The sequence below is a fragment of the Hemibagrus wyckioides genome, linkage group LG06, assembly GCF_019097595.1.
Source record: "Hemibagrus wyckioides isolate EC202008001 linkage group LG06, SWU_Hwy_1.0, whole genome shotgun sequence".
Classification (NCBI taxonomy): Eukaryota; Metazoa; Chordata; class Actinopteri; order Siluriformes; family Bagridae; genus Hemibagrus; species Hemibagrus wyckioides.
In genome coordinates, this window is record NC_080715.1 from 4,844,573 (window position 1) to 4,869,603 (window position 25,031).

Below are 25,031 nucleotides of genomic sequence, written 5' to 3' on the forward strand. Positions count from 1 at the left end.
TGAATCTTTTTTATTTTCTTAACCCACACTCACATAATATATGTTTTTTCAATAAATATATTTTGTACGGCTTCAAATCCACATTCTGCTTTCAGGTTCAAGTCGGAGTTGATTCACTGAGTCGATTCACAATAGTCAACTCCAGAGGTTTAGGTTTAGAGTGAATCAAATGACTGAATCGCTCATTCTGAGTGATTCTAATGAGTAAAAAAGAAAATAAACCCTTCTTCAATTTAGAGTGAATCTAATCACTAAATTTGCTGCCTCTTTTTTAGAATATTGCTTCAGTTTGTTAAATTGGAAGTAAATTGTGTTACAGGAATATCTTTGGCCTTCGTCCTGTCGACTATGCTGCGACTGCAGAAATGCGTGAGGTCCTAAGTTTGGTCCTTGAGGCACCTCATGCTACAATGACACCAGTGAGCTCTCCGGCGAATCTGTCAAAGGTACAAACACCACGCACACACACACACACACACACACACACACACACACACACACACACACACACACACACACACACCCCCCGATATTCGAACATGGCAGGAAAAATTCAAATTATAATTTGCCCTTATGAGCATTAATGTCTGGGCTAAACACATTAGGCAGCTTTTAATTTTGTAGTCTAGTATCTGATCCAGAAGGGGGCGCCTTAAAAGTTTTGAATGGCCTCTAATGATAGGAGAATGAAAGATAACTGCAAGCAGCGGAGCAGCATTGAGCGGACAATTACGACCCCAAATCATAGAAAAAGCAGCGTGTAGAAGTATTTTGGGTTCTACATCGTAGATAGCAAAGTTACGGTCAAAGATAAGGCTCAGATCTCCATGACAACAAATCTTCAGGCTTGCCTACAGACTTACCTCCGCAACGAGGCAGCAGAAAGTCAGACAGAGGCACAGACAAGCCGAGCAGCGCCAAGCTTGCCACCTCATACGACTGGATATTATTCAGTGATGTCGTACCGGGTGTTAATAAAACGTGAGCCTCGACTCATCAGCCTCGAGTCTTAGAACTGTGGAAGAGTCATAAGCTTCATATTATTGGCTTAAAAGAAGACGATTCCACAAATAAATGAAGAGAAATCAGATGATTTGTTTGAGTAATGGCGTCCTTTTAAAAAAAGGAAGAAGAGTCGGTGCGGGTTTATGTCCAGGATTAGCCGCAGTGGACAAGCTGCATTACTGGAAGACGTTATCAGGACATCCTTTTCAGCTTTGTGTGGGCGTGGCTAAAGATGAATCAGCCGTGCCGTGAACACGTTAAAAATTTGTGCGCAAAGAATATCATAAAAACTACTGACTGTTTAAATGTAAAAACTGTTTGTCTGTTATGTCCTTTATGTTTTAGTCTCCAGCTCTGATGAAGAAAGAAGTCCAGGTCAGGCTGATCGGTAGTAAACTGACGGCAGCTCAGCAGAACCAGCTGACCAAAGCAGCTCGAGTCCTGGGAGGAAAACGAGTCGAGACTTTCTCCAGCGCAGGTATTTAATAACTCTTCATCTTCAGAGCTGATCTTTAGGTTTCCCCTGGGTCCTAGTAAACCCCATGTTAAACAGAATCCTGGGTTTGTGTAGTTAGAGGTTTCACACTGCTCCTACTTTCCCCCGGGGTTAACACTGAATCCTGGCTCTTCAGAATCTGACCTTTCACACTCTACAATCTCTACAATCCTAAACCCCGCTGCAACCTTCATCTCATTTGCATATTCATGCATCATCTAAATCCAGTGCTGTAGATAACGTCTCATCTCATGCTTTCACATCAGTGAGGGGAAAAAAGTTCCTGCACTCGAGCAGGTTCTGTTATCTTTCACAGCTTTAGCGTCTTTTTTTTTAAGGTTTTTAACGTTTTTTAAGTTTGTTGTCTAGACGATCAGCCGTTCGTTCCTCTAATGTTTCAGTGTGTCGTATTTCTGCCTCGCTACGGCGTTCGGTGTTTCACCGCCTGACTCTATCCACCGAGCCGTTTTTGTTCAGTGTTGTTCAGCCAAGTCCTGGTTTTCACCTGATATCAGGTCCAGTTTCTGAACGTGTTTCTGTTGCTAAGCAACAAGCCGCAACAGCACACGGTTTCACACTGTACATGTTGGTCAGCGTGTTGTGGAGTTTACACTGTAAAACACTGATCCTGCTTCAGAGCAATGTTTCATAACCTCAGGGAAAAAGCCCTGCTTCATAACCCTGCTTCAGAACCCTGCTTCTACATTACACCTTCCTCTACCCCGGGGGTAAAAGCAGGGGTTAGAACGATGAGGGTTAAGATCAGTCTGAAAAGTCTTTGAGGGGACAAACTGCTGTATAAGTAGGTTCGCATGCTTTTTCTTTTTCTTTTCTTCCCTGGAACAAAACATTTAAGCATGTAAGCCATCCACTTTCAGCATAACGAGGATAATTACGATCCTTCCGCCTCGAACACGACGCTCTTATTATGATGTTCCTCCCAGGAGATTTCACACCGCTCTGAAATTTACAGCATCGGATGAAACCAAAGCGTAAAGTCTCATCATCGAACCCGTGAGCGTCAGACTCGGGGGGGGGAAATGTTGAAATGAAAATAACCCGAAGCCGTTTCGTTAGTGGCAGCGTCCGCCGGAAAAGAGAGACGTTCTTCCCTTTTGTATTTGCCCTTTCATTTGTTTTTCAATGGTTTGTTTTGGGGGAAAAAAATCCTCTTTGAACTTTCACACATTCGTGCGTTAAGAAATAATGAAGAGCTTTTAATAATTTGCGAGCCTTTCTTATTCAGGAAGCAGGAAAAAAAGGTGTTTGATTTTTAATTAATGGCAGTGGCACAGGGTGCTCCACTTCATTGTGGTTGTTTGTGATATGGAAATTAGTTGCTGAGACATTTTCAATAATATGGGTTAATTGGACATACTGTGGAATTACAGATCTGCTTTAGGGTGAGGTTTAGAAAGAGAAGAACCGTTTTGAAGCATGTTTTTGTGAATAACATCAAATCACGTGTCATAAAGGTGTCATAAGCTGTCAGTGACGCTACGGTAATTTCTTGCGGATATTTCCGTAATGATTACGACGCCAACGTGTTCCCTGCATCATAAGACTTGCATAACCACGTTATAACAGATTGGCTTCACTTTGTCGCGCAAGTTGACAGCTCAAAGTTATCTCATGTCATGAATTGTGTGTTCAAGTAGAACTGGGAAATTTGTATTTACTAGTCGGGAAGTCGTAATTACGACGTGAACCTTATCTCATCTACAAAATTTACTCTAAACGGATGCAGACGTTACAGCTGATGTTTCCTTACTGACACGCCCCCAACTCAAAACACATCCAGTTTCCCCACTCGTAATTACGACTTTGTGGTGTCGTCGTCATCATCACCTTCTCTATCTATCAGAGATGCTACCATGATATCCAGAATTTCTTATGAACAGTTATGTTCCGTCTCGTTATGACGCGTGTATGGCTTGTGCCTAGCATGTGACGTGGAACTATAACGCGCATCAGAAGAAACGACACCTCACGTTATTTTCTGATTTTTGGACTTCGTACAGAGTTATTTGTTCTAGCTTAAATACCAACTTATTTTCTGTATGTCTGTGGCTATGGTTACGTCTTAAAATTCCAAAATTTTGCAAAAATTCAATTCTTAAGGTGAACATTCGTAAGGGAGGGCATTCGTATGCCGAGGTTTGTGATGAGGTTGCTGTAAGGTTTCCTTCTGATGAGTCTTCCATGCAGATCAGCTCAGAGTCTGTTTAACCTTCATTTAGAGAGACTAACTATTCCTGATAATCATAACATATTTTTAAGATTTTTGTTTCTCTCTCTCTCTCTCTCTCTCTCTCTCTCTCTCTCTCTCTAGTCACACATGTGATGGTACCGTATGGACCCATGCCTTCCACCCTCACCGTCCTGCAGGGAATCCTCAACGGCTGCTGGGTTTTATCGTTCACATGTAAGATCAGGAGAGTAACTCTATCATCCATCTGTTCGAATTTCTGCTTGGAAAAATAAAAAAGTGCTCTGAAGAAAATCTGGACAATAGAATATACATATTTTGATTAAAAAGTGGTCCAAAAAGTTTTTAGGTTTTTGTTTGATTACAGTTAACAGTCAGCTCTGATTGGAAGCAGCTGACTGCATGTCGTCTTCTAAACTGCCAACATTTTCATCTAACAGAATTTCTTATTTTCTCCTTTTTTAAAGATAGATGGATGGATGGATGGATGGATGGATGGATGGATGGATAGATAGACTGACGACGGATGGATGTATATTTAGATAGATAGATAGACTGACGACGGATGGATAGATAGATAGACTGATGACGGATGGATAGATGGATGGATAGATAGATAGACGATGGATGGATGGATAGCTGAATAGATAAATAGATAGATAGATCTTATCTTGTTTACCTTGAGAGTGAGAGAAGCGGAAAAGAGAAATTCATGGAGGGATGTAACTGGTTGACTGTGCAGGGATGGATGGATGGATGGATGGATGGATGGATAGACGACGGATGGATGGATGGATGGATAGATAGATAGATAGACTGATGACGGATGGATGGATGGATAGATAGACTGACGACGGATGGATAGATAGATACACTGACGACGGATGGATAGATAGATAGACTGACGATAGATAGATAGATAGATAGATAGATAGATAGATAGATAGATAGATAGATAGATAGATAGACTGACGACGGATAGATAGATAGATAGACAGACAGGTAAATAAATTGATCTTGTGTCTCCCTGATGGAGAGAGACAGAGAGAGAGAGAGAGGAGAACTTCATGGAGGGATGTAACGGGTTCACTGTGGACCTCCGTGTCCTTTAGTGTCCTATAAATCACAGCAGCTCTGTGGAACAATTTTCCGCTTAATAAGAGTGAGTCATGTTTTTCCCCCCTGTTGAATAATGCTTTCAGTCTCGCTATATTTTCTCATTTGGAGCTGTCGCGCCTGTTAGCTGTTAGCGCTGAATGGGAATTTGGGCAGTTGTGGGATTTGTTACTCGCGGTCCACTCGAGCCGAGACATTCGCCGCACCGAGTGTTCACTGATGGTCTTTCATGTGTCGAGTGTAGACATCAGATTTATCAGAGAAAAGAAAAAACATGATAACTCTGGTTATTTTCTCTCTTTATTTAAAAACTTGGTTTTGTCACACAGATGGTTTAGCTGTCATTTCTGTAATGTAGGAAAGACAAGCTCTTAAAAGGAATTTTTTTCCTAAATTTATCCTCTTTCATAACAGTTTGTTTATTAGATATGGATTAAAAAAAGAGTGAAAACAAGAACAGAGGCTTTCTTCACACTTTCCGAGTGCAGGGGAGCGTGTAGCAGTACCCCAGAATGATGTATTGATAAAGCAAAAGCCAAAAAAAAAGATTTCCAAACTCTCTTTGTTATCCAAGCGTCCTGCCGAGGGCTCGCACATTACAGCAGACGGATTAAATAAAAAGTGAAAAATGTGCCTTAAACAGCAGCAGCAGGTTGCTTCGGAGAGCAGCAAATGCTTTCCAATCTGCGCTTATTTATTAAACCGACGACTCTGTGAGGCTCATCTCTGCTGCCCCTGAGAGATACATTTAACCAATTACAGTCAGTATCCAGTGTCCCACAGATCTCCACTGACCGCCTACTGGAGATATTCAACAGTGCAGTTAATAAAGACTGAATAATAAAGCAGGTTATTATTTATCATAATAATAAACGTTTACATTTAATCAAGGCCATAGGATATTTATATGCATGTTATTATAATAATAATAATAATAATAATAATAATAATAATAATATTTGTGCTAAACTGGGACCAGACACTGGGACCACCAAGACACTGAAGCCAGACGCTCAGGGCCAGGTGAAAACACCTTGTTGATGAGAGAGGGTCAGAAGCGAATAGCCAGACTGGTCTGAGCTGACAGGAAGAATACGACGTCTCAGAGAGTGCAGCACTTTGACATTGACTTGTTGAGTGTGCTACAGCAGCGGAAGGCCACTGGTCTGTAAAAGACTATACACAATTTTGTTTTAAAATATAACTAGTGTCCATCTGAGAGCAGTCGAGTCGAGTTCTGAGAAATCGAATCATGACCTAATCGAAAAAATCTATAAATTTATAATGAACATTGTTCTGGGTGCAAGGACATGATTTTCTTCCTCAATATGTGCGTAGTCTAACATGTTTTGATTGTCCGGCCTCATCGCCGCACAAGCTCCTTTGATTATCCGCCATCTGCGTTGTGATTGACAGCTCAGAGGCGCTTGCACTGTGCACTACACACATCAGGCTTTTGGGGTCATCTGCACACTTACACACACAGTCCTCATTGTGGCGAATCTAATTAGCCGATATGCTAATGGCTCCTTTCCGCTCGGCTAACGAGCCGGCCCTAATGTCCTGAGAGAGTCGGATTAACCCCGGGATGAGGCGCTAGCGTCTCCGGCCCGACAGGGTTTCTGGAAATGAAAGCTGTAATTAAAGAGGCAGAAGAAACATAATTATAGCTGATGACTACTGTAGAGGACTGTGTGTGTGGTGCTGAGGTGTGATTTCACACTGTTGCACTACAGCCTCTGCAGCTTTGGAGATAGAGATAACACTCACATCACTGCTACGTTTGCTGTCTTGCTAATGACGGAGTGTCACGCGGCCATGAAGGCATGCAAAATGTTCGTCTGTAACGGGGCTTTCCATTAGGCTAAGAGATTGTGGGGGACGTGGAGGTGACGCATGGTTACCTTACAGATTTAATTTTCATTTGAAGGCCATTTGCACTCGCGGCTTGCCTTACTGAGTGCAAAGGGAATTTCTTTCAGGGGCATAAAAAGGGATCTGCTCGAGCTACACACTTTGCACACTTGGTGTAGGAGCTCTACTTTTTAACACTGGAGTACATTTATACGAGTTATCCATCAAAAGAGCAGTCTTTCTTGTTCCCCAGCGATAAAAACAGTAGATGAGCCAATAGACATGAATCTGGACTGGTGAGGGTTTGAACTCCTATGGAAGATGCCCACAGAAACCACTTCCTCATCTAACACTATTAGCCAGTTTGATTTTCCTGCTTGAAAGATGCCTCACTTTTGTCTTCAATCACGGTAAATGGATATTATTTAAGTTTGATATGGAACTGGAAATAGAGTCTTGAGAATTTTGACTGGAAAAAGATTAAAGTATATTACACAGGCCTGCCCGGAAATGTTTGAGCAGCAGCAGTGAAAAAATGTTGGCTGAAAATGTCCTGGGTTTTACTGGGTTTTTAAATTTTGTGACCATGCATTATTCCTCAGGGCTGGCAGGTGGGCAGTTTATATGAAGAAGGGGAGTGTTCATAGGGGCCGCATAAGACCAAAGCTGAGCATTTTGTTATAGTAATATAGAGTATCTGATCATTTATATCTCATAATGACAATGAGGTAATGTAGAGTTACATAATGATAATGAGGTAATATAGAGTCACATAATGACAGAGGTGATATAGAGTCATGTAATGATGGTGATGAGGTAATATAGTCATAATGGTGTTGAGGTAACATAGCCTTACATAGTGATGTTGAAGAAATATACAGTCATGATGATGACGATGAGGTAGTATAGTGTTACGTAATGATGATGGTGAGGTAATATAGAGTCATAATGATGTTGAGGTAATATAGCCTTACATAATGATGATGGTGCGGTAATATAGCGTTACATGATGATGATGAGGTAATAGTGTTACATGATGATGGTAATATAGTGTGACATGATGATGAGGTAATATAGTGTTACATGATGATGATGAAGTAATATAGTGTTACATGATGATGATGAGGTAATATAGTGTGACATGATGATGAGGTAATATAGTGTTACATAGTGATGATGATGAAGTAATATAGTGTTACATGATGATGATGAGGTAATATAGTGTTACATGATGATGATGGTAATATAGTATTACATGATGATGAGGTAATAGTGTTACATAGTGATGAGGTAATAGTGTTACATGATAATGATGAGGTAATATAGTGTGACATGACGATGAGGTAATATAGTGTTACATAGTGATAAGGTAATATAGTGTTACATGATGATGATGAAGTAATATAGTGTTACATGATGATGATGATGGTAATATAGTGTTACATGATGATGAGGTAATATAGTGTTACATGATGATGAGGTAATATAGTGTTACATAATGATGATGAAGTAATATAGTGTGACATGATGATGAGGTAATATAGTGTTACATAGTGATGATGATGAAGTAATATAGTGTTACATGATGATGTTGAGGTAATATAGTGTGACATAATGATGAAGATGGTAATATAGTGTTACATGATGATGATGAGGTAATACAGTGTGACATAATGATGATGGTAATATAGTGTTACATAATGATGATGAGGTAATATAGTGTTACATGATGATGATGATGATGATGATGATGAAGTAATATAGTGTTACATGATGATGATGAAGTAATATAGTGTTACATAATGATGATGTTGAGGTAATAGTGTTACATGATGATGATGATGATGAGGTAAAATAGTGTGACATGATGATGAGGTAATATAGTGTTACATGATGATGATGAAGTAATATAGTGTTACATAATGATGATGAAGTAATATAGTGTTACATGATGATGATGATGGTAATATAGTGTTACATGATGAGGTAATATAGTGTGACATGATGATGAGGTAATATAGTGTTACATAATGATGATGAAGTAATATAGTGTGACATGATGATGATGAAGTAATATAGTGTTACATGATGATGATGATGGTAATATAGTGTTACATGATGAGGTAATATAGTGTGACATGATGAGGTAATATAGTGTTACATAGTGATGATGATGATGATGAAGTAATATAGTGTTACATGATGATGTTGAGGTAATATAGTGTGACATAATGATGAAGATGGTAATATAGTGTTACATAATGATGATGAGGTAATATAGTGTTACATGATGATGATGATGATGAAGTAATATAGTGTTACATGATGATGATGAAGTAATATAGTGTTACATAATGATGATGTTGAGGTAATATAGTGTTACATGATGATGATGTAATATAGTGTTACATGATGATGATGAAGTAATATAGTGTTACATAATGATGTTGAGGTAATATAGTGTTACATGATGATGATGATGATGTAATATAGTGTTACATGATGATGATGATGATGATGTAATATAGTGTTACATGATGATTATGATGAGGTAATATAGTGTTACATGATGATGAGGTAATATAGTGTTACATGATGATGATGATGATGAAGTAATATAGTGTTACATGATGATGATGATGATGATGAAGTAATATAGTGTTACATGATGATGATGAAGTAATATAGTGTTACATGATGATGATGATGATGATGATGAAGTAATATAGTGTTACATAATGATGATGTTGAGGTAATAGTGTTACATGATGATGATGTAATATAGTGTTACATGATGATGATGATGAGGTAATATAGTGTTACATGATGATGATGATGAGGTAATAGTGTTACATGATGATTATGATGAGGTAATAGTGTTACATGATGATGTAATATAGTGTTACATAATGATGAGGTAATAGTGTTACATGATGTAATATAGTGTTACATAATGAGGTAATAGTGTTACATGATGATGATAATGAGGTAATACAGTGTGACATAATGATGATGAGGTAATAGTGTTACATGATGATGATGAGGTAATATAGTGTTACATGATGATGATGATGAGGTAATATAGTGTTACATGATGATGATGATGATGAAGTAATATAGTGTTACATGATGATGATGATGATGATGATGATGATGAAGTAATATAGTGTTACATAATGATGATGTTGAGGTAATAGTGTTACATGATGATGATGATGATGTAATATAGTGTTACATGATGATGATGATGAGGTAATATAGTGTTACATGATGATGATGATGAGGTAATATAGTGTTACATGATGATGATGAAGTAATATAGTGTTACATAATGATGATGAAGTAATATAGTGTTACATGATGATGATGATGGTAATATAGTGTTACATGATGAGGTAATATAGTGTGACATGATGATGAGGTAATATAGTGTTACATAATGATGATGAAGTAATATAGTGTTACATGATGATGATGAAGTAATATAGTGTTACATGATGATGATGATGGTAATATAGTGTTACATGATGAGGTAATATAGTGTGACATGATGAGGTAATATAGTGTTACATAGTGATGATGATGATGATGAAGTAATATAGTGTTACATGATGATGTTGAGGTAATATAGTGTGACATGATGATGAGGTAATATAGTGTTACATAGTGATGATGATGATGATGATGAAGTAATATAGTGTTACATGATGATGTTGAGGTAATATAGTGTGACATGATGATGAGGTAATATAGTGTTACATAGTGATGATGATGATGATGATGATGATGAAGTAATATAGTGTGACATAATGATGAAGATGGTAATATAGTGTTACATAATGATGATGAGGTAATATAGTGTTACATGATGATGATGATGATGAAGTAATATAGTGTTACATGATGATGATGAAGTAATATAGTGTTACATAATGATGATGTTGAGGTAATATAGTGTTACATGATGATGATGTAATATAGTGTTACATGATGATGATGAAGTAATATAGTGTTACATAATGATGATGTTGAGGTAATATAGTGTTACATGATGATGATGATGATGTAATATAGTGTTACATGATGATGATGATGATGATGTAATATAGTGTTACATGATGATTATGATGAGGTAATATAGTGTTACATGATGATGAGGTAATATAGTGTTACATGATGATGATGATGATGAAGTAATATAGTGTTACATGATGATGATGATGATGATGAAGTAATATAGTGTTACATGATGATGATGAAGTAATATAGTGTTACATGATGATGATGATGATGATGAAGTAATATAGTGTTACATGATGATGATGAAGTAATATAGTGTTACATGATGATGATGATGATGATGATGATGAAGTAATATAGTGTTACATAATGATGATGTTGAGGTAATAGTGTTACATGATGATGATGATGATGTAATATAGTGTTACATGATGATGATGATGAGGTAATATAGTGTTACATGATGATGATGATGAGGTAATAGTGTTACATGATGATTATGATGAGGTAATAGTGTTACATGATGATGTAATATAGTGTTACATAATGATGAGGTAATAGTGTTACATGATGTAATATAGTGTTACATAATGAGGTAATAGTGTTACATGATGATGATGAGGTAATAGTGTTACATGATGATGATAATGAGGTAATACAGTGTGACATAATGATGATGAGGTAATAGTGTTACATGATGATGATGAGGTAATATAGTGTTACATGATGATGATGATGAGGTAATATAGTGTTACATGATGATGATGATGATGAAGTAATATAGTGTTACATGATGATGATGATGATGATGATGATGATGAAGTAATATAGTGTTACATAATGATGATGTTGAGGTAATAGTGTTACATGATGATGATGATGATGTAATATAGTGTTACATGATGATGATGATGAGGTAATATAGTGTTACATGATGATGATGATGATGAAGTAATATAGTGTTACATGATGATGATGATGAAGTAATATAGTGTTACATGATGATGATGATGAGGTAATAGTGTTACATGATGATTATGATGAGGTAATAGTGTTACATGATGATTATGATGAGGTAATAGTGTTACATGATGATGTAATATAGTGTTACATAATGATGAGGTAATAGTGTTACATGATGTAATATAGTGTTACATAATGAGGTAATAGTGTTACATGATGATGATAATGAGGTAATACAGTGTGACATAATGATGATGAGGTAATAGTGTTACATGATGATGATGAGGTAATATAGTGTTACATGATGATGATGATGAGGTAATATAGTGTTACATGATGATTATGATGAGGTAATATAGTGTTACATGATGATTATGATGAGGTAATACAGTGTTACATGATGATGATGATGTAACAACTTCATTAACAATTATTATTATAATTATGCAATTTTCGGTGTCTTTAAATGTGCTTGTAAAATTTTTTCTGTCCTCATATTTAGAGAAACAGAAGCCACCTTTTAAAAAAGTGTGGATTTCTTCACGAAGTTGACAGAGTTGTGTAACCTGTGCTGTCTGAACATAACACAAGCTGATCGTTGTAAACGAGTAGAGCAGATGAAAAAAGCAGGTAATGGCCATTTTCTGTAGCTGCACTAGCAGCTGCTGCCTTTGTTGAGTGGCCTTGTACAATAAATGTGTCTCAGCGGCCGCCGCATACGGTCTAGAAATCAGAGAATGGAAACCTGGCTCTTTTTTTTCCTCATACAGCAACATATCTCTACCTCTAGAGGTAGAAAACACTGCTTTGTCCTTGTTTGAAAGGAACCCAGTTATCTGCATTTTAGCTCTGCCTGTGTCTGTAGTGAAAGCCTTCTCCTACTGTTCATGAGTAAATATACAGATTTTCTACCATCTTTTAAGTGACGCGCATGGCCGCGGCCAGGTGCGGGTTTGAGATAAGGAAAGGTTTTACATTTACGCTCAGATCCACAAGCCGATTATTAAAGATCTATCAATTTAATAGTGGGTTATTGGTCTGAAACCATGGGCGTGACGCAGCTCACACACGTGAACACGACTCACATGGTGTCCTAACACTCCATTTTTATAAAGAGCTCTGTGTTCGCATCAGTGTCAGTACAAGAAATCTAAAAACTTTTGGAACAGTACAGATTTATTTGACTCTCTGTAATTAAATATTGAACTACTGATAACGTGTAAATGTTTTACAGTGAGGGAAGAAACTGTTTGATCCCCTGCTGATTTTGTATGTTTGCCCACTGACAAAGAAATGATCAGTCTATAATATTAATGGTAACTTTTATTTAAACGGTGAGAGACAGAATAACAACAAAAAAATACAGAAAAATGCATTTCAAAAAAGTTATACATTGATTTACATTTTAATGAGTGACACAAGTATTTGACCCCTTCACAAAACATGACTTAGTTCTTGGTGGCAAAACCCTTGTTGGACATCACAGAGATCAGATGTTGTAGTCGGCCACCAGGTTTGCACACATCTCAGGAGGGATTTTGTCCCATTCCTCTTTGCAGATCATCTCCAAGTCATTAAGGTTTCGAGGCTGACGTTTGGCAACGATCTACCTCCACAGATTTTCTATGGGATTAACGTCTGGAGACTGGCTAGGTCACTCCAGGACCTTAATGTGCTTCTTCTTGAGCCACTCATTTTTTTGCCTTGGCCATGTGTTTTTGGTCAGTGTATTGCTGGAATACCCATCCACAACCCATTTTCAATACCCATGGCCCCGTCCATAGTCCCTCTGATGCAGTGCAGTTCAGTTGTCCTGTCCCCTTAGCAGAAAAACACCCCTAAAGCATAAAGTTTCCATCTCCATGTTTGACGTGGGTGTGTGTGGGGGGATGTTCTTGGGGTAACAGGCAGCATTCCTCCTTCTCCAAACACGGCGAGTTGAGTTGATGCCAAAGAGCTCGAATTTGGTCTCATCTGACCACAGCACTTTCACCCAGTTCTCCTCCGAATCATTCAGATGTTCACTGGGACACTTCAGACAGTCCTGTACATGTGCTTTCTTGAGCAGGGGGCCTCCTTCATGGCGTAGTGTGTTTTCTTGGTGACTATGGTCCCAGCTGCCTTGAGATCATTGACAGGATCTTCCTGGGCTGTTTCCTCACCGTTCTCATGATCATTATAACTCCGTGAGGTGATGGAGCCCCAGACTGAGGGAGATTTTGTGTTTCTTCCATTTGTGAATAATCACACCAACTGTTGTCACCTTCTCACCAAGTTGTAGCTCATTCCCGACTTGTGTAGGTCTACAGTCTTGGACATCTCTTTGGTCTTGGCCATGGTGGAGGGTTTGATGTGATTGATTGATTGCTTCTGTGGACAGGTGTGTTTTATACAGGTAACAAGCTAAGATTAGGAGAGTGGTCCCTTTAAGAGAGTTCTCCTAATCTCAGCTTGTTACCTGTATAAATGACGATCGGGAGCCAGAAATCTTGCTGATTGATAGGCGATCAAATACTTCTTTCACTCATTAAAATGCAAATCAATGTAGAACTTTTTTGAAATGTGTTTTTCTGGATTTTTGTTGTTGTTATTCTGTCTCTCACCATGCAAATAAACCTACCATTAATGTTACAGACTGATCATTTCTTTGTCAGTGGGCAAACGTACAAAATCAGCAGGGGATTGAATCATTTTTTTTCTCACTGTACATGTTTGCATTCCTAAAATGCAGGTAAAAAAGATTGTCAATCATTTAATAGAAATACATTAAATGTTTTTAAAGCATGTCTCTTTTTTTTATTGGTCATTTCCTTTTTTTTTAATTATTTAAAATATTATTTTATAAATAAATGAATACATAAATTATATATTAAATATTAGAAATTCATATGTCAAAACAACAAAATAATTATTAAATATTTATATTACTAAATAGATAGACATAGAATAAGAATGAATAGATGGATGGATGGACAGATGGACGGACGGACGGACAGACAGACAGACAGATGTTGGATGGTTGGTTAGACAGACAGACAGACAGACAGATTTTTTTTTGCCTGGCATGCTTCCTTTGTGTGTGTGTGTGTGTGTGTGTGTATGTGTGTGTACGTGTGTGTGTCTCTTAACATGATGTTTTTGTAAACACACAGTCATCTCTCCCGACTTTGGGTCCCAGTTTGGCAGCAGAGTCGTGTGTGTCTGTGTGTGTGAGCGTGTGTGTCTGTGTGTCTATGAGCGTCTGTGTGTGTCTGCGTGTGAGCATGCGTCTGTGTGTGTGAGCGTCTGTGTGTGTGAGCGTCTGTGTGTGTGTGTGTGTGTGTGTGTGATGTTTCCTCCTGAGGTCCATCACAACTTTGCTACATCTTCCTGATGCAGCCACAAGAAAATGAATACATTCTTCTTTTGTGGAATGCACTCGTGTGTGTGTGTGTGTGTGTGTGTGTGTGTGTGTGTGTGTGTGGTGTTGTTGTTTGCTTTCACTTTAGCTTTGAAGTCTTTAAGTGAAGGTTTCAACAACAGACCCAGTGTTTAATGAGTAATAATGTTGGATTATTGTCAGTGTATTGTCGGTTTTCACCAGCACTTTGCCCTCTGTGTTTATTTTTATTTTTTGACCCCTAAATTTTTCAACCGTTTTCAGCTTCAGTAGCTCAATTCTACACAATAAAGCCGAACTTGGAAACACCGGTGACTAGACAGTCCTCTGATGTGTGTTTTTAGAGAGAATAACTTGTGTATTCTGTATATTTTTTGGAGTTTTTAGTACACCTTTGTCATTTAGTGGGTTTTGTGTTCATTGGATTTTTCTCTCGTCAACCAAAAAAACAACTCCATTTATTTATTTATTTATTAAATGTGCTTGATTACATTAATTTCCAGCATGTAAACGTGACTCGGATGTGTGGTGTGTCTCCTTCTCAGGGCTGGACCAGTGTCTGCAGCAGGGCCGTTGGATGGATGAGAGCGGGTTCGAGGCGGGCGACGGTCCACGGAGGTCTCGAGCGAATAGAGTCAGTCTGGTGAGTGAATCCGACACGAGCGTGACCTCCTGAGTGTCCGCAGAGAGCCGTAATAACTCCTCCACACGCCGTTCCCTGTTCCTATAATGGCATCTCTTGTCAGCGTGAAGCGTCTCTGTCCTCTCGTCCCCTCCGGGCGTCTCTGCTTTTATTACCGTCGCCGTGTGAATCGCGGGTCATTTACAGAGCTTCAGTCCTCCCTCGATGCTCGTGCAGGGAAGCATCGCCTCCCGAAGGGAGCACTTATTTTTGCTCAGTGGAGAGATTTCGATCATGGCTGTACTTACTGACGGTGTAAATTTAGTGCCTGTGGAGTTTAAGCTAATAAGGAATAGTTTCCATACATCCCAGAGGCCAGGGCGCTCTACAGCTGTACAGTATTCATATAATTTTCATACACAATGTTTTTTTTTTCCTCATTTTTATTTTGTATTCAGGATTTTTATTTTCCAAAGAATTATAATGTTTCAGGATATAAAACCAGAATAAGTCATTTTCAGTGATCATGTACTTCATGATTAAGGCTGATACAGTACAGTACCTGGTACATGGGTTCGTATTTATGTAACGGAGGCCAGCGGTTGGTGCTGTGCAGGTAAACCTCACTCTTCTGATCTCAAGAGGTGCACTAGCGACTGACGCTAGTGGCTGCAGTCTTTAGCCGCCTTGTTGGTGCGCCGGCCTCCCATGCTGGGGACCTGGGTTTGAGAATCACTCGGAGCGGGTGCGAGTAGGACCCTGGTATGTTACAGTCACAAATCGTCAAAGACCTTTGAAAGAAACTACCTGATTGTTCCACTGGCCACATGAGTAGCCAATGAAATGTGGCATTTTTTTTTTACAAATGGCCAGCCCATATGGCTTCACACACTACGAAGGGAGATTTTAGTGTGAACGAAATCATTTTGAATGCTCCTCAATCATATCGCTCCAAGGTATTGTGTTAAAGGATTGGTCGTCAAAAGAAATCGACTCTACAAAACCTTACCTACAAATGCCGAAGTTCCATACAAATCTGCAAATCCTTCAAAAACACACCTCGATCGAAAACGTAAACTAGAACTAGATTTTCCCGAAGGAAAAAATGTGACAAACATTGGGTAATGTTTAAGAGGAAGTTAAGTGCTGTTTTGGGACAAAGATTGTCTGGTGATTCTGTCAGATCAAAGGTGATTATATGAGCCATCACGGGTTACATAGCTTACAACATTCTGTGCTGCAAAATGAAGGATTCAAACATCTGATCAACCAAGGTGTGAAATTCCAAGTAGGACACACAATTACGTTCCACAAAAAATCTCACATTTACAGCTTCCTCACCTCGCTGCTTCACTCACTTCTGTTTGTCTCTGCAGGGAAAATCCCAGAACAGCCCACATGAGGGTTTCTGTTGATTAAATGTTTTATTATTTACTTTATTTAATGACATTTTTCTGTAGGAATTAGCTGCCTGGCATTTTATATAATATCCTGGTTTCTACGGTAACAGCTCATTCACAGGGACGTTCCAGATCCATAAGCTACTTTGACAAAATGAAGGTAACCAAGAGCTACTCGTCTTATATTATCAGTAACTTTTATTTACACGGCTCATTGCTATAAACACAAACCAGCTGAATGAGCTATTTTTGTATAAACCTTTTTTTTTTTTTTTTTTAACGTCAGTATCGAACAATCATATTTCACAATAAATCATTTTTAATTCACATTAGCAGCATGTTAATTGTCGAGGAAACTGATTTAACACAACGGGTTTGCTGACTAGACTTATCAGTTATTATTGTCAGATCTCCTTCATTCACATGGATTGTGTTATTTATCAGTAAGTCGTTCCTGACAGTCCCCTGGCACGTACCCTGATGTCCTCAGCAAGACTAAATAAGACGCTCATAAAAAAAAAAAAAGGAACACCTTTGATATTTAAGGTGATATTAATTTTGAAAACAGAGATCTGAACTTGTAATTAAATAATACTTATTTTATGGCATTCATATGCATGTGCAATGGGAATATTAAACAGTACTTTACTCTGAAACACCAGCTGCACTTATAAGAAATGTCTACAGCTCACTCGTCCTGCATCTTCCTGCAGCAGGATAGATTCATTCAGCGCTTTTGCTTTGGCAGCATCGTAGCTTTATTTCTATTTCTTGTTGAGGTTACTGTTTATTTCATTTTCTAGTCAGTTTAGTTTATTAAAAGTTGAAGAAACTTCTCGGTTGTTTTAAATTTTTCTCCACAAGCTGTCCCTCAGTGTTCTAACAAACTAGGGCTTCAAGTTGTCTCTTGTAAGTATCATATTATGTGTACTGTACCTCACAGAATCCCAAATACAGAGTACCGTACCTTACCGTGAAGGTCCTGTACCGTTTCACCCCTACTCCTACACCACCTAATATACCTTAAAGCCATTTACATTTTATTTCTTTATTTATGACCCTACAACTCCGCCTAAGCTGTGAGACGTATTTATATTAAAAAAGACGAGCGAGACCGGAGGGAGGCGGTCGGTGTGGCTTGTGTCGATTGGGGAATGAGGTCAGAAAGAAAAGAGCACAATCATTTAAGAAAAAAATAACACACTGCCCAGCGTTTAACCTTCTATTTTTTCTGTGCTCACGTCTTCTGCCTTGAGGTGGTTCCACAAAATAAAGTATTCAGCTGATAGCAGTGTATTTTTCCTTTTTGCTTTATTTCCTCTCTCCAGCTGCCTCCTCTGTTCAACGGCTGTTTCTTCTATCTGCTCGGCTCCTTCCACAAGCCTCCGAGAGACGGGCTGGTGCAGCTGGTGAAGGTCGGAGGAGGTCAGCTGCTCAGCCGACAGCCCAAAGCTGACAGCGACGTGACTCAGACGGTGATGGCGGCAGCGTACCACGCTCGGCCCGACTCGGATCAGGCGTTCTGCACTCACTACATCCTGTATGATCCGCAGAGCTCGAGCAGACCCGGACCGGTCCGTCTGGGCAAAGTGTGGTCAGCTCCTTCGTCATGGCTGCTGGACTGCATCAAGGCCTTCAGCCTGCTTCCTGTCCCCGAGCTCTGACTCGTTTATTACGCCTCGTATACTTTTAAGCCTAACTGACAGGACGCAGGTCATAAATATAAATTCTCAGCACTGATCTGCATTGCTGAGTAAATTTTAAAAAAATATCACAGGCCTCATTCTGTGGAAATATTTTCCTTCATCAAACTGAACAAAAATTTAGTGTTTAGTATAAATTGCTCAAAAAGACTCCAATTAAATTCAGGTTGTGTTCCAAACTGATTTTCATTTAGCCACGCCCACAAAACTCCATAAAAGGAAAGCTCACAGAGAGCTGAAAACAAAAATCGGTGAGAGAAGCGTCTCCTCGGTGCGTCACGCCTTAAATCTTCCAGCAGTTTAGCTAACACAGACACGCATTAAACCTTCCTCCATTCATAGGGTGCCATTACTTTTGTCCTAATTAAATAATGATTTATGGATTTCTTAAAGATCACATTTTTCTTAAGTGATTAATATAAAATGTCTGAGTTTATTGAATTAGTGTTTAAAGCATTAAACACTCGTAATCTGTACATATAATGTTGATCATGTGTTCAAGATTCACGAGTCAGTTTTCTTAAACAGAAATTTACATTTTTTTTTTTTTTTAAGTTTTTCATGAACACTACTACACTTTTTGTATAAAAGCTCCTGCGAAGGAATTACGAATATTTTTGTTCGTATCCAGTTTTATAAGGCCAATTGTAGATCAATTATCTGTATTATTTTTTTTTTTTTTTTTTTTTTTTTTTTTAAATATAGCCATTATTTCAGGCCACATACAGTCTTGTGCACGTCAGATTAAATGCATGTAAGGATACCTTTATAAAAACGTATTATAAAGAGAAGTAACAGAACAACAAAGTCCAAATCTCCGGTGTGAGCGTCTGTTCTCTCCGGTGGTGTCATTTATTTATTTTTTTTATTTCAGAAAATCTCACATTTACAGCTTCCTCACCTCGCTGCTTCACTCACTTCTGTTTGTCTCTGCAGGGAAAATCCCATAACAGCCCAAATGAGGGTTTCTGTTGATAAATGATTTATTATTTACTTTATTTAATGACATTTTTCTGTAGGAATTAGCTGCCTGGCATTTTATATAATATCCTGGTTTCTACGGTAACAGCTCATTCACAGGGACGTTCCAGATCCATAAGCTACTTTGACAAAATGAAGGTAACCAAGAGCTACTCGTCTTATATTATTAGTAACTTTTATTTACACGGCTCATTGCTATAAACACAAACCAGCTGAATGAGCTATTATTTTTTTTTTTTTTTTTAAACGTCAGTATCGAACAATCATATTTCACAATAAATCATTTTTAATTCACATTAGCAGCATGTTAATTGTCGAGGAAACTGATTTAACACAACGGGTTTGCTGACTAGACTTATCAGTTATTATTGTCAGATCTCCTTCATTCACATGGATTGTGTTATTTATCAGTAAGTCGTTCCTGACAGTCCCCTGGCACGTACCCTGATGTCCTCAGCAAGACTAAATAAGACGCTCATAAAAAAAAAAAAGGAACACCTTTGATATTTAAGGTGATATTAATTTTGAAAACATAGATCTGAACTTGTAATTAAATAATACTTATTTTATGGCATTCATATGCATGTGCAATGGGAATATTAAACAGTACTTTACTCTGAAACACCAGCTGCACTTATAAGAAATGTCTACAGCTCACTCGTCCTGCATCTTCCTGCAGCAGGATAGATTCATTCAGCGCTTTTGCTTTGGCAGCATCGTAGCTTTATTTCTAACACTGTTGAATCCCCAACAGCTTCTAAGTTGTCATGTGTTTTCTTTATCCTTTATCCAAACTACTTCAATATCTGCCTATAGATTTAAGTTTTTATACATGGAAGGTACGGTCTCTGTGCTAACTGTGTGTGAAACTGATTGATGAATGGATAGATTAAACCGTGTGATACACTATGTTGGCAAACGTTTGGGACACCCCTCTAAATCATTGAGTTCAGGTGTTGTTTTTCAGGGGTTGGGCTCAGCCCCTTAGTTCCAGTGAAAGGAACTCTTAATGCTTCAGCTTCATACCAAGATATTTTGGACAATTTCATGCTGTTTGTGGGAACAGTTTGGGGATGACCCCTTCCTGTTCCAACATGACTGCACACCAGTGACCAAAGCAAGGTTCATAAAGACATGGATGAGTGGGTTTGGTGTGGAGGAACTTGACTGGCCTGCACAGAGTCCTGACCTCAAGCCCATAGAACACCTTTGGGATGAATTAGAGCTGAGACTGTGAGCCAGACCTTCTCGTCCAACATCAGTGCCTGACCTCACAAATGCGCTTCTAGAGGAATGGTCACACTCCTAAACCTTGTGGAAAGCCATAGAAGAGTTGAAGCTGTTATAGCTGCAACAGGTGGGACAACTCCACATTACATACATGTGCATGTAAAGACATACGTCCCAAAACTTTGCCAATATAATGTATGTCCAGGAAATCAGATTTGTTGATTTAATTTGTCGATTTTTATCAGTTTTTGTATATTCTTTAAAACTTTAGGCGAGCTACCCAGCGATACCTTGGAGACCCCTGTTCTAGATAATCTAGGGTGAATAATAAACCTGATAATTGAACTCAGTTGGACTGCTGGTACAAAAGAGTTTAAAATAAATAAATGATTGATTTAAAAAATGAATAATAAATCACACTTGTTAGCAGAGTGCTATGGCATAAAACATGTTATTGGAGAATATTCCACCAGTGGATGTTACACCCTGCCCTGCTGTGGATTACTTTCCTATAACTGCACACATCCAAAATTTCCTTGTCAACTCTTATTTATATCTTGGTGCAACAGGAAGTCATGAATAACTGTGTAAGAGTTCCTACATGCTCTGGAACTCAAAAGGTTGGTCAAATCTACCTCCGTTCTTTCTTAACAAGGGGTGCCATTACTTCTGAACATGGCTGTATTCTTTGGTTCTGTGGAAAAGTTACACCAAGGAAATTATAGAAAAACAACATGATAGCAGACTGTGTGATCTAGAAGAGTAGAAGATGAAGAATTTATGGAAACTTGAGAGACTTCGAGGAGAATTTGTGATCTGGAGGAGTATGTAATCTAGAGATTTTGAGACTCTAAGGGGTATGGAATCTAAAGGGATTTCAAAACCTCAGGAGTGCTGGAATCTGAAAGGAATTCATTACCTGGAAGAGTATGGAATCTGTAGGTATTTCAAAACTTGGAGAAGTTTGGAATCTAAAGAGATAGTAAGACCTAGAGCAGCATGGGATCTAACAGATTTCAAAACCTAGAGGAGCACAGAATACGAATGGAATTTGAGACCTGGAAGAGAATGGAATCTAAATGGATTTCAAAACCTCGAGATTGTCCTCAGAATCTGAAGGGAATTTGAGACCTGGAGGTGTATGGAATATAAAACATTTCAAGACCTAGAGAAGTACAGAATCTGAAGAGAATTCGAGAAGTGTGAAAAGTGTGGAATCTAAAGGGATTTCAAAACACAGAGAGGTATGGAATCTAAAGTGATTTCAAAACCTCAAGAGTGTTTGAATCTCAAAGTCAAATCAAAGTCATAGAAGCTTTATTGTCACTTCAACCATATATAGCTGATGCAGTACACAGTGAAGTGAAACAACGTTCCTCCTAGACCAGAGGTGCTACACATAACAAAGACAAAGTACACTGACGCAGACAAACATAGAACTAAACATAGAGATAAAAACTAAACTATACTTAAGGTGCAATAAATAAACTAGACATATAACAGAAGCGCACAGGATGACAAGACAGTGCAGATAAACGACATAGACCGACTTTTGTGCAGAATCTGAAGGGAATTCGAGACCTGGAGAAGTATGGAATCTAAAGGGATTTCAGAACCTGGAGAAGTACGGAGTCTGTAGGGAATCTAAAGGGATTTCAGAACCTAGAGAAGTACAGAGTCTATAGGGAATTCGAGACATGGAGGAGTATGGAATCTAAAGGGATTTCAAAACCTCAAGAGTGTCCGAATTGGAAGGGAATTAGATCACAAATTCTCCTCAAAGTCTCTCAAGTTTCCATAAATTCTTTTAGCACTTTAGACTCCATTGTTTTCCATGTACCATGATGGATGTGTTGGTCTGCAGCAGCATGGAATCTAAATCTAATGTCCAGACTTGCTCAGGAATCCCGGCACTTGTCTGGTGATCAATATTGAGGTCGAACGTGGCTGTAAATAGTTGTAGTTGTGATGTTTTGTTCCAAACAGCTGGTGAAAGCTGACCCTCGTGTTTGACCCCATCAGCACTGCACTTACTACAGCTCCATCTCTCAGAACTGTTACAGTGTGAAGTATCTGTTCTTTTCCTCCACAGTTACAGCGATGGATCTCCTGCACACCATCACCAGAAACCACCATCTTCTACTGTTCTAGGTCACACAGTCTGCTATCATGTTGTTTTTCTACAATTTCCTTGGTGTAACTTTTTTCCACAGAACCAAAGAATACGAAATACTGTCAGATTTCTAAACTACAGCCATGTTCAGAATTATTGGCACCCCTTGTTAAGAAAGAACGGAGGTAGATTTGACCAACCTTTTGAGTTCCGGAGCATGTAGGAACTCTTCCACAGTTATTCATGACTTCCTGTTGCACCAAGATATAAATAAGAGTTGACAAGGAAATTCACATATGAAAAAGAGTGGAAACAATTTTGGAGCTGAGTGTAATTCTTCTGCTTTCTACTTAACTGTGAGATTTAGAGATTAGATTATTTACAGAATAAACTACTAGGATGTGTGCAGTTATAGGAAAATAATCCACAGCAGGGTAGGGTGTCTTGAAATCTAAAGGGATTTCAAAACATAGAGAGGTATGGAATCTAAAGCGATTTCAAAACCTCAAGAGTGTTTGAATCTGAAGGGAATTTGAGACCTGGAGAAGTATGGAATCTAAAGGGATTTCAGAACCTCAAGAGTGTCCGAATTGGAAGGGAATTAGATCACAAATTCTCCTCAGTCTCTCAAGTTTCCATAAATTCTTTTAGCACTTTAGACTCCATTGTTTTCTATGTACCATGATGGATGTGTTGGTCTGCAGCAGCATGGAATCTAAAGAGATTTTAAAACTTTGAGAGTGTCAGAATCTGAAAGGAAATCAAGACCTGGAGGAGTACAGAATCTAACGAAATATTGAGACCTGAATGAGTATAGAATCTAGAGAGATAGTGAGACCTGGAGTAGTATGGAATATTCAGTGGAATTTTGTATGGAATCTACAGCACTATTGATACTGAAAGAAATATGGAATCTATAAGGATTTCCAGATTTGAAAAGTTGTGGAATGTAAGAATTTACAGACCGTATATAGACCTGGAAAAAAGAAAGGAATTACCAGACCTGGAATCTAAGGAGATTCTCAGACTTCTGATGAAGCAATGCTACCTTGTTCCTATAAGAGCATGTGTTTTGTTCTTCTTCTACCACACCAGCTGAGAAACTACATATTGTAAACTCCTCGTTGCTGAGGATTTGTCTGACAATGTAAAGGTACAGCTTCTATTTCAAAGCCTTGACACTGGAGACTCCTTTCTATAAATGTTGAATGAACACGATTTCCAGGTCTGTTCGTGTGGAACGTTCAGGAACTAGTGCATGACATTTTAAACGAATCATCTGATGAAGGAGGATTGAGAAACGAACAGCTCTGCGATGTAATAGATTCTAATCTCGTCATCAAGCAGCGTGAGGAAGAATAAGAAATCGCTACGTGGTTGAGATTTGATTCTCTGCGCAGAACCTCGGCAGTAAACATCGCTGAGCAGCTCTGGGGATCCATTGTGTCTGTTCTTTTTGTGGGATGAATTATACTCTGTGAAAGCAGAGAAAATAGGAGCGAGCTATTGTTTGCTTCGGCTATTGTTCGGAGCTGCGTGACCCACTTTGAACACCGTGTTTCTTCTACAGCTTGTATGAAAACCATGAAAAGACCTTGGCCATGTACGACGTAATTACTTAACCTTTGTAGAGTTTCGGGTTGGCGTTTCTTTTCTTCTTCTTTTTTCTCCCCCTCGCTCTCTTTTTCGATGACTAATTTTCTTCGACGAAAATTTAATTTTCTCTTGGTGCCATAAGGCACTCGGTGGATGAGTTCGCTCTAAAACACAGCGGCGTGTGGATTGATTTAAGGAAACGAGCCCGAGCGAGCTAAACCGAAATAGACGCCAGTAATTAATCCTCCACTCACCGAGTCGGCACTTTCTTCTCCGAAGAAACAAATAAGCTTTCTTTGCTGTTCGCTTTGCTGAAGATTTAAGGATTGTTTATGTGGGGGAGG

General features: G+C 38.6%; 1 protein-coding gene across 1 annotated transcript in view; it reads left to right on the forward strand.

Annotated features, from left to right (window-relative positions):
- Window positions 1–19,458, forward strand: part of bard1 (BRCA1 associated RING domain 1) — a 46,069-nt gene extending 26,611 nt beyond the window's left edge. Inside the window, exons 7-11 of the mRNA XM_058390805.1 lie at window positions 320–446; window positions 1,351–1,483; window positions 3,834–3,926; window positions 15,588–15,685; window positions 18,393–19,458. Coding sequence (XP_058246788.1) covers window positions 320–446; window positions 1,351–1,483; window positions 3,834–3,926; window positions 15,588–15,685; window positions 18,393–18,728 — 787 coding nt within the window. The 3' untranslated portion in view covers window positions 18,729–19,458. The remainder of the gene's footprint in view (window positions 1–319; window positions 447–1,350; window positions 1,484–3,833; window positions 3,927–15,587; window positions 15,686–18,392) is intronic.
- The last annotated feature ends 5,573 nt before the right edge of the window (window positions 19,459–25,031 follow it).